General features: G+C 36.1%; 1 protein-coding gene across 7 annotated transcripts in view; it reads right to left on the minus strand.

Moving 5' to 3' along the window:
- Nucleotides 1-17,864, minus strand: part of LOC126053653 (cell adhesion molecule Dscam1) — a 136,538-nt gene extending 118,674 nt beyond the window's left edge. For all 7 annotated transcript variants that reach the window (XR_010278192.1, XR_010278194.1, XR_010278193.1 and 4 more), the window contains exons 1-2: nt 17,735-17,864; nt 7,152-7,271 (exon numbers count right to left, since the gene is read on the minus strand). Coding sequence is in view for 4 of the 7 variants with exons in the window: in XM_064043743.1 (XP_063899813.1) it covers nt 7,152-7,197 (46 nt within the window). In the remaining 3 variants the exon portion in view is untranslated. The remainder of the gene's footprint in view (nt 1-7,151; nt 7,272-17,734) is intronic.
- Nucleotides 17,865-18,311: the final 447 nt, after the last annotated feature.

Below are 18,311 nucleotides of genomic sequence, written 5' to 3' on the forward strand. Positions count from 1 at the left end.
TGTTTGAATATGGCGGCCGTTGACTACAATGACAATTCTCGCAGCGAAAAATTTTTAATAACATCATCATTTACTTGGTATATTTAAAAATCCATACTAGCAAACATCATCGTGTTTTTATGTTACTGATATAATTCTACATTGGAGAATTATAACAACGTTTTATTATTTATTAGGTTATAAAACAAATCAAGAACAGTAGGGTGACCACGCGAAAGAATTCCATGGACTATTACCTACTCAAAATATGACGTTATGGAAAATATATTTAAAAAAAAATGTCGACGATCCTACTATCCGTATAGTTCCAATGGAGAAGTATTTTGAAATATTAAAGGAAGTTCATAAAACTGTTGGACACATATAAGATAGGCTTTATAATGGCGTCCACGGCCGATTTCGGCCACGGTGGCTGTTCTCATTTTAAGGAGATCAGCGCAGGACATAATTACCTATAGTGCACGAGCATTTGCGCAGACACAGGTGCACTCCCTAACTCCCAGAACCCGACGCGGCATGGGCATGGATGGGACGGCAATCCAACACGACCGGAAGGAGATCAGGCGTAGGACCGACATTTACGTGATCTCCGATGCACAATCACCAACTTCCAGGCTGTGGGCTGTTTCATGAAAGTCTCTAAAACCCACAAAGCGATTTCGGCCCGTCCCGGGAATCGAACCCGTGACCTCGTGCTCAGCAGCTGCGCTTGCGATTGGTAGACCAACTAGGCAGTGAACCTACAGGTCACGTCATTTTAGATTACGTGTGTTCTATTTTAAGATTCCTAAAATGTTACTAAAGTTCCTTTTTTATTTAAATAATAATGTATATCGGACATAAAAGACAATGAACAAGTTCTTATTCTTAATATTTGCAATTGAAGTTTTAGAAAAAAACCTAAGTTTTTTTACCTCCTGACAATTTTGAGCTGTGAAAAATTTCACAACTACCAGATTTCATTAAATTAAACTCCAATGGGTCTACGCGAGTTTCCCCCAAACCAAAATATTTTGGATTTATATTAAATATTTTATGGATACCCTATTTTACCATAAGGCCAGACATGGATGACAAAATCGAGAAATGATGACGATTTAACGATCTGGTCAAATTTACATGAACATTTCATGAAACGCGACCATTTCATGAAATGCTCGAGTTTTTCATGAAGTGGTCAATTCTACGATATGGCTACGACATATACAAGACAACAGCAAGTTCCGCGTCTTTCGTTCTAAAGTTAATGAAAATGTTTAGCAAACTCATTATATTTTAATAACGTGCAAAGGGGATCAAATGTGAGAGATGTATGTTGTACAGCACTTTATAATAGAACTATGGCTTTGTATGGAAATAAATGCGAGTGTAAGCTTCCACGGGCGCAGTTTTCGTTGCATTTCGTAAAGTGCTTGAAAATATAGACGTGAAGTCTCGGCGCGCTAAATTTAAGAGCATACGTTTGTGCAAACTATAGCACTATTGTTTCGTTTGGAGTACCTATTATATCAACTTTCTGTTATTGTTAAACTATATGTAAAATTGTTGAAATAACAGTACCTACATCTGCATATTTTTGATTATATAAGTTCCATAAAATTATTACTATACATAACACTTCTACAACATTAGTGCCGGAAAATAATTGTACCCTTATATTACACGACAACCCATCTGCATACATAAAACAGGTCCTTAATTCACCCACACATAAGTACGTTATTACATCGCAAAAGCTTTATAATTATCAATGTGTGAGAATGTTTACTACTTTAATAATGTCGTGGGAACGAGGAGCGGAACCGATTGAGAACAAAATGGCTTCAAAACGATCCCCGTTCCGTTTATTATTGAAATAGCTAAGTTATATTATAGTATCGTTACTGTGAGGTTAGTGGGGCTGTTAAAACGTTAAAAGGCTTAAGTTTAGTGTTGAAATAATATACGTGTTTCATTAAGTTCGTAAGGTTTGCGTTGAATCGAGTTTTGTTATTCGAAAGCTTAATCAAAATTGATGTGTAATGGACGGCGCACTTTTTTTAAGTAATTTGTAGTTTTGAGTAAATATTGTTCTTTAAAACACTACTTTTACAAAATTAACATGAAACTTATGAACGTCATGTTTTCTTACTATTAAATCCAGTAGTAACAACACAAAACGATCTCAGATACGAAGAATCAACATAATGTGTTCAATAACAAATAAAACATAGTAAACAGATTCCATATCTGCGGAATAAGACCCCAATAAAAACATTATAAGAGAATTAGAACTAATACAAACAAAGCCGCAGGAAAAGGCTATAACATATATAGTAAGATTCCGTTCTCAGCATTATTGTTGCCCTAGAAAAACAATAATAAATTGTGCTTGATTAGAAATCAACCGATAAACAGATATATTATGTCTATAGTTATGTTGACAACCGATAACCGAATAAAATAAAACTCTTATTTATGTACAATCAACGAACTAAGACATAAAAATATGTAAATTCGTTATGTCAAGATCGCTAGAATCGCCAAAAATAATAATAATCAAACAGTTGAATTTAAATGTTATCGCTGTCGTATGAACTATATATCAGTTTTAGTATTTTCCCAGGCAAACAAACAAAATAAGTCTGCCAACATGTGGTTCCGTATGATATGTGTAAGTAAATCTCCTTACCCAATGTAATGTTATCTTTTTAGTGTCGGATATAAACCGAGCCATAATAAAGTTTCGTTTATTGATGCCTGATTGGCTCATAAAACATAAATGATTGCAACTCGTAAACTTACACAACATGAGAAAATGCTGCTTCTTCGACAGACCCACACTCGTAGTAAAGAAACTATAGAAAAATATATGTCATCATCATAATAATGTACCGAGATGCGTAAATATAGTTCGCGCATTTTTGTAAGTATCTTGTCGAAAATGTTTGATAGTCTGAAGCTCTTGCAATATCCCCCGTTTTATATCTTAAACCTGTACGTAGTATCGAAAAAAACTAAAATACCTAAATAAGCTACTTCATTTTAAAAAATTAAGGTATAAATGCCGTCTAATTAAATTGTGAGTGCGTGCGGCGTTAAATCTTTAACGTCTTTCAAAAACAACGGCTACTAGTGCTTAGGCATATAACACTACAAAATTCTTTCATCAACGGTACAACCTTCACAATATCAACTTGCCAACTTAATTTACTAACACTTACTAAGAAAAATCAAAGCATACGACCTCTTCGAAACGAGGCGTCGTGTCGCGCGTGTCGTACGTACAAAGGGTGTCATGTGTCGTGATTTTTCATCGGACGTACGTCAATTAACATGTAAATTGGACTCGCTGGCTGATGAGTCCCCGACCTAGGGTTGCCAACATTTATTAAGTGATCTAGGAAGTACGTGTCATTTGGTCAAGCAGAGATTTTTAAGCTGAAAGAGTTGTTAGTAGCATATTTGTTTACTGAGGAAATCTTGAATGTATGCCAATATATGTATCTATTTATGTATAATGTCGAGGACTATAACGTGTTTGTTAAACTTGATATAAAAACGTTGACATAGCTCGTCTATTTATTATAATGATAATAAAAAATATCCCTGGAAAAATAATCTTCTTTTCGTAAAAACAAGGGTCTTTTGTCTGTTGACATAACATCCGAGATCCTTAATTAGCAATTTATTTCATAAAAAGAATAATGCGGCAACCCTACGGGATCGTATGTATACAGGGTGTATATACATTTCCGTGTACACATTTTAAGCGGCAAAGAGGATTTGCTTAATAAAACAACGGATTTGTTTAATTCCGCGACCGACGGCTGTTCACAGTTCATACAAGATTTAATTAAGTTCACGAATACATATTTTGATGTGCACACTGCGGTGAGTGGCGGTTTGGTTAACTAATAATGTATGTAAAGTACATTGGCATTGAAGCAAGGCTTATAAATATATATAGGCCATAAAATAGTATCAGTTATTTACGCGGCCTAGACATCCTAGGCGGTATTCCCGCAAGAGTATCAACGTCTGCGAACATCGTAATAATGTCATTAGATAGCAGGTGAGAGATATCGCTCGTGCAGAAGAAAGCAGCAGTTCCCATAATCCATTAGTTGGGTACAGCCCCCGCGGGACACATCCCGCAGCTTTATACCTCAGCTGTACGAGGAAAAACGAACCATAATTGCACAAACGTCTTAAAAATGGTAATAGAATTTTTCTTCAACTGTTTTTGGAGACAAAGGCGTAATAAAGATAAAAGGAAGGCTTTGTGCCTTGAAATATAACGGGACAGAAGTTCAACTGCAAAAATGTCAAGGTTACGACATAATCCATTACTGACAATGCTTGCGAGAGTACAGGTAAAGATCTGCGGTTGCTTTGGTATATTTGCGTGCGTTCTACAGTTCAGTCCTTTTGCGTTTACTTGCGCAGTGTCACGATAACTGAGATAAGTTCAAGTGAACTGTCACGTGGCAAATTGAATGGGAGTTGGGTTGGCTTTTCGTCTGCGCTTTGTCTTGGCCAGTCTTTGTTTGCTCCGCCAAGTCCGAGGTGAAAGGTCTTCATTTAGGGAACGATTTCCTTTTGAATATAGAATGGGATGTCGGAGAAAAGTTAAGGAAAATTAATCTTTGCTTGAAGATAAGAAATGCTGACAACGAAGATATGAATTAATCTCATTCCGACAACATTTTCTGCGATAGTTGAAAATCCGTTAGCCTAGAAATATATCGATGCCCTAGTTTGATTTCTAGTTAAGCAATAATTTTATTAAACAAACAATGCAAAATTTCTCGGTAAAAGCCTCAATGGATTTGTGTCCATTTAATCGCAAAATGCTTTAATTTTAATGGGACCCAAAACAATAATATAATTTCTGACTAAAATGGATATTAGGTGAGTTACCTGTAAAACATTTATTCCTATTTAAATAGATTAAAAATATTTTTTTTCGCAGTAGGTTAAATAATAATAAATATATCTTTTTTTAAATAAAGTACGTTTTCAGCACTCGTATTTTCTCTTGAGCTGCACTTAATGCAAGTGCAATTTGCAGTGCGACTAATCAATTTGCCAGTGCACTGCAGGTCCGAAGTCGAATCAACTGACAAATATTTGTATAACCTAGATGCTCTCCTCACCGCTGCCCATGTGGTGAAGCTGTCAGCAGCCTTGGACACCACGGCTTGTCATGTAGCCGCAGCGCCGGCCGTTTTGCACGGCATGCGAATATCAATGACATAATCCGTCGCGCTCTTGTTGCCGTCGGCGTTCCAGCCATATTAGAACCCAATGGTCTGGCACGCGACGATGGCAAGAGACCAGACGGTATGTCGTTGTTCCCGTGGAAGATGGGTAGGTCTTTAGTATGGGACGCGACCTGCGTCGATACTCTTGCACCATCTCACCTTCCTAGCTCGGCGCGATGTGCTGGTTCCGCTGCTGCGGCTGCAGAGGACCTCAAACGGCGCAAATATAGTACCCTGGTGGGTAACTATACCTTTGAGCCGTTTGGGGTTGAAACCCTCGGGCCGTGGGGTCCAAGTGCTCATCTCCTATATAAGGATATCGCTAAGCGACTTGCTGACACTTCAGGTGACCCAAGGGCTGGTTTTTATTTTGGCCAAAAAGTAAGCATTGCCATCCAACGTGGCAATGCTGCCAGCCTCTTGGGTACACTCCCTGTGGGCAGCGATGAGGAGTTTTTTGATGCAATTTTTTAAATATTTTTATTTATAGTAAGTGTATATATTAGGTAATAAGTTAGTTATATGTTGTATATATATTTATTATTAAGTTATTTGTAAATAAACCTAGAAATACTTCATGTTTGACTAGGTTCCAGCTTCAGGAACATTTCCAAGAAATCTTACTGGCACCTTCTGGAGAGATTCGAGTTAATCGTTCAAATGTGGCTTAAATATACACTAGCATGATGGGTTTAGTAACTGGTTTCTATTACTTTTTAAATTGCTTACAAAAATAAGCTTTTCACATTTAAAGAAATAAAAAATCGCTGGAAAAACTTTGTTAGGGAGCTAAAAAGCTTATGTTTACCTGAAACACTAGCTAGCTTTACTTAGTAGGTATACAGACATAACAATACTGTATTATGTAGCAAGATGAACTGGAAACTAGCTAGCATGAGTAATCCACGGCGGCGGTAACTTATGAACAAAAACTTTAGCTCATGTTAATCCGGTATAACCTGTGAACTTCTAGATTGAACCATTTACTATGTATGCGTCTGTTGTACTTAGTTATAAATTATGAGTTTCACAACATAAACTATTGTGGTAACAGTGTTGTAATAACTCAAATTGTTTTAATACGTGTAGGCGGTTATTGGCGCTGGCTTACGCAATCGAAAAAAGGTTGATTAGTTCGACAAAAGCAATTAAAATTAGCCTAAATGACTGTTAATAGTGTTGTACCGAATTGTGTCTATTGTAGTGAAATCAAATGCGATTGATAGCGATAATCCAGCCGATTGTATCAGCGGGTACATTAAGCTGAGCAACAGTCGACGTAAGCCGCTAAATCCCGCTAAGTGGTTTAATGACTAACTTGAGATTAATTGATTGATTTCACTGAGTTTACTAGATCAGGAATAAGTGGACTGTATTGTAGTAACACTTGTCTATCTAAAAAAATGGAATTTCGAATTTAAGAAGGCCAAGGTTAAGGTTTTTGAGATGTTATCCCGCTATCATATGAATTACGATAAAAATTCTCATTTTATCAAAATAATTTCTTAAAATATATCTGAGTATCACTTCTGGGAACTTAATGAGGAAATAACACAAAGTCTTCGTATTTTTAGAAATACTTAATTTGAATATTGCTCTAGCTTTAAAAATACATTATTATTAACATTTCCATACTAATATTATAAAGAGGGGAAATTTGTATTTTTGTTTGTTTGTAATGGATAAACTCAAAGCTACTGTCTGATTTTAAAATTTCTTTCACCATAAAAGCTACATTATCTGCGAGTAACAGGTTATAACATTTTATCCCTGTTCGGGCAGTAGTTCCCACGGGACGCGGGTGACACCACTGGAAAACGGCTAGTATGTTATTAGATTTGAGAAGTATGTCTCAATTTAGCGAACTCAATGAAGTTCGATGTAAATCATGTAATTCCAACTTACCCATGGCAAAGAGGATGATGAGAGCTGACACGACCCAGGAGCACATTGTGACGTCACTACCGGCTCCCGTTACATTGTCTAGTGACGAACCTCCTTTCTTTCACATCGGAAGGATGGGTGCTGCAACAAACAAAAACTTGTCATTATGTAGGATCTTTGGGGGGAATGTGTTTCCGTGAGTGCAGTAGTTAGGTTAATTGGAATGTTAAGTGCTGTTTTGTGTCCAGTTCAGTATTATGGTAGGTATTTCATTGATCAGTACAGATGTGTGTAAGTACATATTATCTTGACATTTAGGTTTATCAAAAGAGAAGTTAAGTCCAAATACCTAAGTACAAAGTCGAATAATACAGATTAGGCAAAAAGCCGAGTGGAGTCCAGCAACGAAGTACACTCGAGTGAATCATCGCATAATTTTAGTTGATAAAAAATACAGAATTTATGATTTCTTGTAAATATTTACCCAAGAAAGATAAAAATATATCTACAAAGGGAAACTTGAGCGGATTTAAGAGAAAAAAGTTAGTCCAAGCCTTAAGAAAACTTAAGAACTTTTGCAAACACTTTTTCTGTTCCGTTGGCACTTGCGGAGTTCTTTTAAAAACAAAAATTCTTCGGATTTATTTATTGCCTTAATGTTCGAGTGATCGCTAGCGAGGTAAAGATGAGGTGGTGAGTCTCGTTTTTATAGCTTAGCAGTTAGAATGATACCGGTGAGTTTTGCTGTAATACGGATCATAAAACTGCATATGTTAAGTTCCGCTGCGATGACTGAAACATGTAGAACTGTTAGAAAGCTATTCTACGCAAAACTGAAGTGGGTTCTTGTAGTCAATGTAATGCAATTGATTATGGAAATACTGGCATACTGTTTTTTTTTCACTTTCTTACATTTTTTTTTTATTTTCCAATTAAAATCACATGCGTGTAATTTTGTAACATCAGTTTGTAATAATGTTGTGATTGTAATGTTTACGAAATTGTATTAAATTAGCTGGCATGGCGCGGCTTCGCGTGCGTGGAACAGATTTACCCCCGACTTATGGGGATTAAAGTCCCCCAGCTCATTAGACACATTACGCGAAGTGAAATTGAAGGAATAACCATTAATGTTGTTACAAGTTTTTTTGTAACCATTTGTTGCTTCACGTTTTTTTTTGGTATAGGCCCATTTATTAATGAGTGTACTACTTACTGTACTTCTGATTTAACCTCAAATATTTTGAAAGAGATATTGAATTCAAGTACATATAAGGAATCAAACAGTAAGTTAAGAAAACGGATTTGTATACCTACTATATTATCCGAATATAATGTAATCACATTAGCTACATTACTTGTCTCACTTCAAGCATTCATCATCATAACTCTCTTACATGACCGCGCTCCTAAGCACAGCACATACTCTCAGAAAGTGAGTCCACTTTATTTCCTAAGTGAAGCTCCGAAAAGTATAATTATAAGTCGTAACATATTTTTACGTGGCAGTCATAAATCTCGGAGACAAGTTGGTAAAGTGAGCCGAGGCGTTGATAAATGAGCGCCATCTCCCCGCCGACTCTTCGCTTTACGAGTGGCCGATTATGAGCTTGTCGCGTAGTTTCGATATGTCATAGTAAAATATAAGTTTGTTTGGCCAGTATACAACTTGCACTGTACTCGGATTTTTTCTTCGCTGGTTTGTTCTAAATTAATTGCCATACACGTTATGATCCGTGTCATTAATAAAATGCGTTTTAGCTCTGTGTATATTTGACACAATAATAAAATTAAATGTATGAAAATTGTTCTCAAAATAAACAAGAAGAATTAATAATGCAATATTAAAGTAAAAGTTGGTGAAAGTTTTAAGTACAATCCGCGAAGAGACGTTGACCTGCAAGGAGCGAAATTATATTAAGATATTGTACCCTTCGGCGAGACAATGCATCGCTAAATTGTTTTTATCAAACTTTTGACAAGTTTGTAGCTTTTATGCGTCTATTTAATAAGCGGAGCGGACTAAAGACACTGATTCTGCTTGATAATTAAGATTTTAAACTTGATGTTATTATTTGTTAAATTGGCATAGACTCACAGAGTAACAAGACAGGAAGCGAACGTTTTTCTTGAGTTTGATTACTAAAAAAGTCAACACAGAAAATAGAAATCGAAAATTGTAGAGTATCCCTATTTATATAATATATAAAGGTTTACAAAAAGAGGCTACATATGGAGTATATAAGGAAATATATAAGGGGCGTTTGTCACATTGGCAAAATTAAGTTTAGTGCTTTTTATGCCACAAGCAAAAAACGGCTAAGACAAAATCCACTCCTAACTTTACGAAAAACAAAGCCACTGGATGCAACTCGGAGTACCATTTCTTTGCTTCAAAACATCGTAAAAACTAACAAAACAAACCAAAGGAAAATATTACTGCAGTCTTACTGAAGTTTGCACAACTTTTCTGAATACCCATATTTGAAGCGCGCTCTTGTCCTTTTTCTTAATGACGTGACCACTTTAGAAAGTTCCAGAAACTCCGGATGACTGATTTAATTTCTGAAGTGTAATGTGATGGCTGACCGAAGGTTAAACCTAATTCGTTGATAAGATCAATTTGATGAAGCTGGCAGGTTCGCCAACTTTCATCAGAGCCTTTTGTTTTTATTACAGCGGTTCTGGTTCGCTCGAGCTCGTCAATTTGCGATAATAGCCTTTTTGATCACAAGACCTTGTGTCAATTTGGGAAGTTCTTGCTTAAAAAGTGCCTTTAATCCGGCTAGATTCATTATGAAGAGATTGTTTTACAGTTCAACTTTAATCTTGAAAGATAACGATCAGACTTAATTGGTGATCATTTCCTCTTGTACTGGTTTTGGATACTAATGTGACTCTCTCAAACTGCCTATATTTATTTCTGTTGCTAAAAGAGTAATGTTAACACTGACCCATGCTTAACCATAATAAAAGAAGATATTTAGAATTGTGACAATGTTTTGTATATGATGCACTTTAGGCTTCAGTAATATTCAATATATGTCATCCATGAGTGCTGGGAGTGTGATTGGTTCTGCAGGGTAAAATTTCAGACGTCTAGCTAATCCAAGGATGTAGGCTCGATTTACAACTGAATCGAATTCGGCGAATGTGAGATACAATTCTGTATGTGACATCTGGAACGCATTCTAAATATATTATAAGCCGTATTCATGGTGTTTGTTATTAAAGCTAAATATCAATGAAGCACAACCATTTATGAGTTGTAGGGAATTTCTAAATCCCTGGATCGATAATGGATTTTGGTTAAACCAAGTATCCAGTACAAGAAGTAGTTTTCTTTTTCATAAGAGCAGAGAAAAATATACCTAAGATTTCCTAGTTAACTATGGAACCCTAAACTAGGCACACTTTTTTATGTTTTATCTTTACAATAACTTAAATAAACTTGAACAGTGAAATGGTTTGCCTAAACTATTAAATGGTTCATTTTAAATTCTAAGCAAGAGCCTCACAATTTATGAGCAGGAACGCTGATACATTCACAATTAGTTCGGAGGATTCCTAAATCTAGGTTTTAGAGGTGTGAAGGAGGCCGCTTGAGATTTAAAATGGACTTTATTCCTTATTTATATAATTCCTCAGGACTTTTAAGATGTATGAAGATGACTGGTGGCCCGCCCATGACAAAGATCAGGTATTTACCCGGTACCAGGCCGACTAAATTGGTTTTTAAAGAATGTTTGCCAACCATCGTGACGACTGTGGGCCAACTATTTAGTCTTCAGTGTGCTGTAAAAGTATAGAATGTCCATATTTTATTAGATATAGATATTATCATTCGTGTATTAATATTATTAGAGTTGTCAGCACGAGGAAAATGTATTTAATAATTAATTAGCGCAGAAAGGTTCTATTTCATTTACGCGGTATTATCTTTCTGTCTTTATAATAATGTGAAAAAAGGTATTTTAATACTAGTGGAGCTCTTTGTGGCGCGTTTGCCCGGGGACATAGAACTACTATATTTTCTGCCAGTAATTAGCATTGCTGTGTAAAGGGTGTAGCCTCCGGGAATTACAGACACGTGAGATATTTCTACTTTGTCTTTGTCCACAAAGCATCCACAGGTTTGTTTTCCTCTTTATATATAAGTTTTTCCTCGTAACTGCTTAGGTATTCTAAGAATGATGTATTTTTATAAGGTATCATTACATGAACATTAGAGGCAGGCGGTACTTCTAAGAAATATATTTGTTACAGAATTGATCGTGCGAAAAGATTAGGGAGATCAAAATAAAAGCATTATTTTTGGTCACATATAATAGATCGTTTATTTTGACGACATTTATTGTCATTGTTACCTACTTTAGTTTTATTGATCTGATTTCTGTATTGAGTAATTATTTTATACATTTTTAACCCCCGACGCAAAAACGACGGGGTGTTATAAGTTTGACGTGTCTGTGTGTGTGTGTGTGTGTGTGTGTGTGTATGTGGCATCGTAGCTCCCAAACGGATGATCCGATTGTAATGCGGTTTTTTTTGTTTAAAAGGTATGTCAGTCGGGAGTGTTCTTAGCTATGTTTGGTGGAAATCGGTTCAGGTCTTCAAGGTCATCAGCTCGTTTGCTAGATGTGATAGGAATGTTACACGCTCAGTTTACTTGCAAGTATATGTGGGATCTGATATTTGAAACACTAATGTCTTTTGGAACCACTGAGCTGGTCTGCTGTTAGGGCACGAAGGTAGGAGACGTAACCCTGAACTGCCTTTTAGTAAACCCATCGAGTTTGGGCTCGTTGAATTTGTCTTGACGAGTTCTCTTCATGTTTCTGATTGACGACAACCTGATGCTGGAAATGGGATGTGGTGGATGAAACCCTGGAATCCCGGAATGAAACGGATAAACCGATTTATATTTTTTGCTGAAAATGTAGAATGTCCAAAGGTTAATCTTTATTGTTTCTCAATCTGTGCAATTCTCCCAGAACCAGTTTGTCATGAGCATTACCTAAACAGCTTCCTTTGGCCGAGATCGCATATAGCGACCCCATCTTAAGATAAAATAAATTAAATGAAAGAAGGAAAAATTAAGGAGCTCCTTTAAAAAGCATGAAATAAAATTAAATTATAAATTTAAAAACCCCGACCCAAAAAGTACGCAATAATTATGACAAAAGGTTAAAACGCTAAACCCTATAAAAGCAAAAATAACTTTTAACACTACGTAAACTAAATTTTGACGTGTCGGGGGACCGCTTTTTACCTTCATAAATACTTAAATAAATCAAATGATACCTACCTAATTACAACATTCGTTAAAAAAAAAACACGCATCTACCTCTAAAGTAATGAATTAGAGCGGTCCCCCGACACGACAAAATTTAGTTTACGTAGTGTTAAAAGTTATTTTTTGCTTTTTATAGGGTTTAGCGTTTTTAACCTTTTGTCATAATTATTGCGTACTTTTTTTGGGTCGGGGGTTTTTTACGTACATAAGAGTAAGTAAACTGTAGAAACAATGTTTATTTCTGACTGAAAATGATACTGACCACTGTCAAGAACAATGAGAAGAGTTGCAACGAGCATGAAAATGTTCGAAATATCAACAATGAACCGCGAAATATCATATTTGTAATTATGTGGTACACCGCATTGTATTTATACGAATTATCCTGAAATATCCGGTATTACAAAGAATTATTTATAATATAATAACACGTATTTCATTATTTTTGCTGAAATAATTTGGATGTGATTTTCGATGTCAAATTGAAAACCAACAGAAATAAAAATTAAAAAAAAAAAACAAAGAAGGAAATTGGCAGAATTTCGGTTTGCACAAACTCATTGAAATCGGAACCGTACAGAGGAATGTACACAAGGAGCCCAGTCAAACGCAACACACCAATTGGCTCACTCTAATGCACCCTCACATCAAGTGTAAACTCAAACTTCCATACACGGTCACACACAGACGCAAAAACGCAAAAACGCACACAAATAACCGCAGACAGTCTGAAAGACTTTTTTCCTTTTCCACTCCAATCTGCTTTTGCAATGTCTCCTATTTGTCTAGGCTGCGAACACCAACGTAATACTGCGTCCCACCTTGATCTTGACACCTTCTGATAAAGGTCAGATTGCCCTGATCGGATCGCCTGTGGTTCGGTATAGACAGGCGGGCACTCGTGAGCCTGAGAGATCAATTATGCATGCCATGACAAGAGATGGGGGTTTAAATAATAAAGGGGATCTATTCAAAGTGACGGGAGATTTGATACGACTAATTATTTAAGTCTGGGATTTGGGTTCGGTATTAGTGTTCAATATCAGTACCTACCTGCTTACGAAGAATATATATTGAAACAACTTGTACTACGTTACATACAAGTAGGTTTTAAACATGACTCCATATTTTACAAGGCTTTAAAAATCCTTGTCATTAAAAAAAACTTTACAAAAATCAAAGCTACAAAAAATCCATTACAATTTAACTTTCTATCAGATAAATTGTAAAGACGCCATAGCAAAGCACGGGAAATTGCAATGTCCATCCCATGGGAACTATCCATTCAATGGTGTAAAGACTACCCGCCTTCGTCACTATGGTGAAAAAAAAAACTTGTATAGTCCGTGAATTGAAACGGACTGGCGACTTGGCACATTCACGCCAAGAATGATGGCGCAAGTTGCCATTGTGTCGCAGATGGAATGGGAAACTTTAATTCGGTTCGTCGACGTTTGACCCTTCACGAGTAAACTTTCAGCTTTATAATAATGAAAGTTTTATTAACCGATACTATAGTAGAGAAGACAAACATTGTTAAGTTTTCTCTTACGTAAGTAATCGTTATTTTGGGAGGTTTTCTTTCGCATACTGAAGAAATTTTATATTTTTTTATATAAGTTATAAAAAGTCACTCTTGGCTTTGGTAATTATATTTAATTATTCAAGTCGTAGGAATAAATCTGCTTGAGGTAGTCTGCCACGTGTTAAATCATTAAAGCTAATTCGGTAATATTAATTTATTTTCAATTTAAAGATTTCTCATAAACTATTTATATATGAACAAAGAACTGACTTTCACCTAGTGAAAATAAGTTTAAAAAAAGTTGAATTCTTATCACTTCCAAAAAGCTCCAGGCATTCTTCCAGTTCCTTTATTCTCCAAAGGGCTATAAACTGTTCTTGACGAAAGCATTTTCAAACAAAATTCATATTTTATCACAAGTTACCAAAATATTGTTTGTGTCATGACGAATTCCCTAATTACTCATTTGAGTTCGTAGACGCGTAGTCGCTACGGCGTAGCGGCTACGAGAATCGTAGGCCTTTGAATTTTTGGAAATATTAAATTACTATTAAAATTAATTAATGAATATATTATACCAGTTCTTTGCGGTATAGTTGTGAAAATATTTCTTGTACATATATTTACATACATGACTCTTCTCACACAGAGAAGGTATGAGCCATGAAAGCCTACCCGCACCATCTATTCATATAGGTACCACACAGTAAGTAGTAGATTTAAAAGTGTAGTTTAACAAACATTGAAATAAATTAATACTGTTAAAAGAGAAAGCCATTAAGTACAAAGTAGTGAGTTGACCTGGATGGGGTGCCTTAGCTTCCGCGTCGCGTCGCGCAAGACGCATGCGGTGCATCCGTTACTGTCGCTGACAACACTGTGACTCAAACACTAATGCCCATTTTCACCAACAATCTCTTAATCTAAGTGCCACTTAGAATAAGGGCTCTCCCAATTTCGACATAAATAACTATGGATAAGGGATACCTAAACTTTGGTGAAAACGAAATTCTTATTAAGTGTTCCGTAAATGCTCTTAGGGGATCTCTTAATTTAGGTATTTGTTGGTAAAAAAGTGCATACGTGTTTAATAAATTGACTAACTTAGGAAACTGTTTCTGATTTAATAAGTAAGATGTGAAATAGTTAAGATACAATTTAATTAATTATTTGAAGTATAACGAGCCTTAAATGATCTCAGTAATTTTTCGCAAGTAAAACCTTCTTTATTGGTAATCACTACTACTTAGGCCTTTTGATCGGTTATTACCAGTGTAAATAATATAATTATGAAAAGTATTTGAAATCTTCCCTTTTCTAATAGTCATCATTCTTCCTAAGCGTTGAACTTCGTAATAAGGCTGTGATTCTGCACTAGCTCTCCATTTCCATTAACACAAATTCTAACAGTACCGAAATACATTTCCTAAAGGTATCTCTTCTACCGTCCGTCAGTCCGTCCGTCGAGCTGATTACTGCAGGAGTTGTAAGTCGCGTCACGTGCTGTTCGATAGTTAGTGTACTTGTTGACAGACCCTCACTAGTGCCCCTGTCACTAGACGTTATAAGACGACTGGTGAAGAGGTATAGAGTATTACGATGAAGTAGGTTTTAAAAGGTGCAGGTTAGTGTAAAAAAATTATCTATGTATGATCAAAATTATCCGAAATTTGGTTTAATACATAAAACTTTAAAGTTTATGTAATACCTAAAAGGTACGGTATGGAAAGCTTTGTTTCCGAGAAAACCTTACGAATATAACCTGCCACATAAATAATAACATCAAACAATACAGAATCCATTATCATCGCTTAGAGGCAAACGTTCGTTATTAATTTAACCGTTTGGTATTCCGATAACCCTCTAATATCAAAATGATATTAACATTATCCACAGATACGAGCATTACTGTAAGCCTATCCTCTCCATTATATATCCATTTCAGTTGGGTGACTATCCCAGCCGTGGGAGACCTCACATCTGCTGTTTTTCTTTCCCTTCACATTATTCAAATTACGTAAGTAATAATACATGTAACACTTAGCTCGCACAAATATTATGTGAGCGAAGTCAGAATAAAGTACGAAGTTATTCCGAACTCGTATTAAGTAAGGAAAGAAAACATGGAAGTCGGAATATCTCGGAACGGAACTAATGCGGGTTCCGTACCGTATCGGATACTATTTTGTAACAATACATTTTGAAATAGCATTTAATTTTTAGCGCAATGTTTTGATCGTTTAGATATCATTGTTACACGACGTGAGAAGATTTCCCAACAGATACTGTAGACATAATTGTTAGTACTCTGATTGTAATTTTTGAGAGCTTGTATTTAGAGCAAACAACTTTTAATATTTTCAGTGCACTGGTTCCTGAGGAATCAGTTTGAATGTAAATGATGAATTTTATGCACATACTCATATAATGTACCTATAGTTACTGTAGTGATGCTCTGCCTTGAAGTACAAATTGCGGCTACTCTACAAACTATTTACAAAGACTATTTACAAAGCTATCTCTTATCTAGATTGTCGTCTGAACTATTTGACAATTAACTAAGTCTCATAAAATGGGCTAATTAAATAGAGTCTCATAAATTATACAATTGCCACATAGTAACATAACTGTAACATCAGATATTATTTCAGCAAAAAGTTGACTATTCCTAAGTGTTGCCAGACTGATAAAAACAAAAGAATATAGTTAGTTATCGTGGTATAAGTGGCAACACTCCAGGCGGATAATGTCCCGTAATGGTGTGAAAGCATGGCTATTGGCTGCCCCGGGCTGATTACAATCTATGGCGCTAACACGTGCTTGTTTCAACATGGTGTTATTTCGCCGGTGTTTGTTATTCATTGTTACTTTCATGTTTTTGAAGATGTCCGCTGATAAATGGAGTCGATGGCCATTACTAAGATTTTGTACATAACTTTTCAATGTAAATGGAAATTTTCAGATTTTGTTGTATAAAACCATAATTAGAATGTACCTGAACAGCATTGTACCTAGTATTACACTCAACTAGTGCAGTAAAGTTTTAATTCTTGTTACGACCTTACTTCAAGTCACGTTACTTATGCAGAAACATACATAACTTAAAATGCACTTAAAACGGTTTGAGAATGTTGTGGCTTGTTTCCATTAAAAAATTAACTATTCACCTGAAAAACATTTTAATTATATCACGCTAGTTTCCCATTATAACGAGTATACAATCCAGTACAATTTGCACAATTTGGAACTAAATGCAACTAAACTCGCACAAATCCATGTCGTAATTCATCTTGTTTGTGCGGAACATGCAATGTTTAGAAAGTTAGTCAAACCCTGTGCTTCGTGTAAACAGCGGTTACAAATTACATACCATTAGCCGGCTGCGCTTGTCCTAGTCATTAATGACGACATATAGCTCTAGCTGTGATGCTGTGCCTGACACACTTCCCACACATACACATGCTCTCAACTACTAGATACATGCCGAATATCCGAATACCTTCTTTGTTTATCAGATCATACAAAGCTACAGAAATATAATTCTACTTAAGGATAAGAAAGATACAAATAATACCAAAATAATGGCCCACTTTGTCAACCAATCGGAAACAATTAATGTCAGCTGACAAAATGTACAAAACATTAAAGGTAACCTCACATTTCCGACAATCGACGCCCGAGTACATTCCTCGTACATAAACTCAACATCAAAAATATAATTAGGGGTGCACTCGTAAAGACTTTAACCCTGCATTCCGCCGGTCACACTTAATTACTACGTACCTATTTAAACGCGATTTTTTCGTGCCTTTCTTTCGCACAAACGGTGGTATCGGTTTGCAGGAGAGGGATGGACACAGTGGATGGTTTGGAGCGCGTTTGCCGAACACCCGCCGGCGGTGGCGGCGCGAGGCTGACTAAATCTGTGTCCCTCTCAAGCCAGGTCAGGTCACCGCCGAGCCGCGTCCACACGACGACCATTTCCTCAATAAATTGTGTAAATATTTTAACATGGGCCCGGTGTTTTCAGCGGCAATTTGACGGGACGCGGCTCGTCCTGGCACTTTGTACCTGTCGGTACGAATTTTATTGTGCCCGATTTATTTAGCCGCACGTGTAAACACGTGGGGATCAAACGCGTTCTAATTCTGTTTAATGATTCAATTTACAGCATTAAACGATGTGATAACATTTTTAAAGGATTTGCTATTCACTTAGAGTGCTTGCTAGACCGTTAAATTGTTTGGATAGACTAACAAAGAATGGTGTTAAACGCTTTTGGAAAACTCCAAAAAAGTTTATGTGTTTAGATTTATTTTTAAAGTACGCACAATATCTAATTCATTACATTTTTGAACGT

Source organism: Helicoverpa armigera, chromosome 3 (genome assembly GCF_030705265.1).
Source record: "Helicoverpa armigera isolate CAAS_96S chromosome 3, ASM3070526v1, whole genome shotgun sequence".
NCBI lineage: Eukaryota > Metazoa > Arthropoda > Insecta > Lepidoptera > Noctuidae > Helicoverpa > Helicoverpa armigera.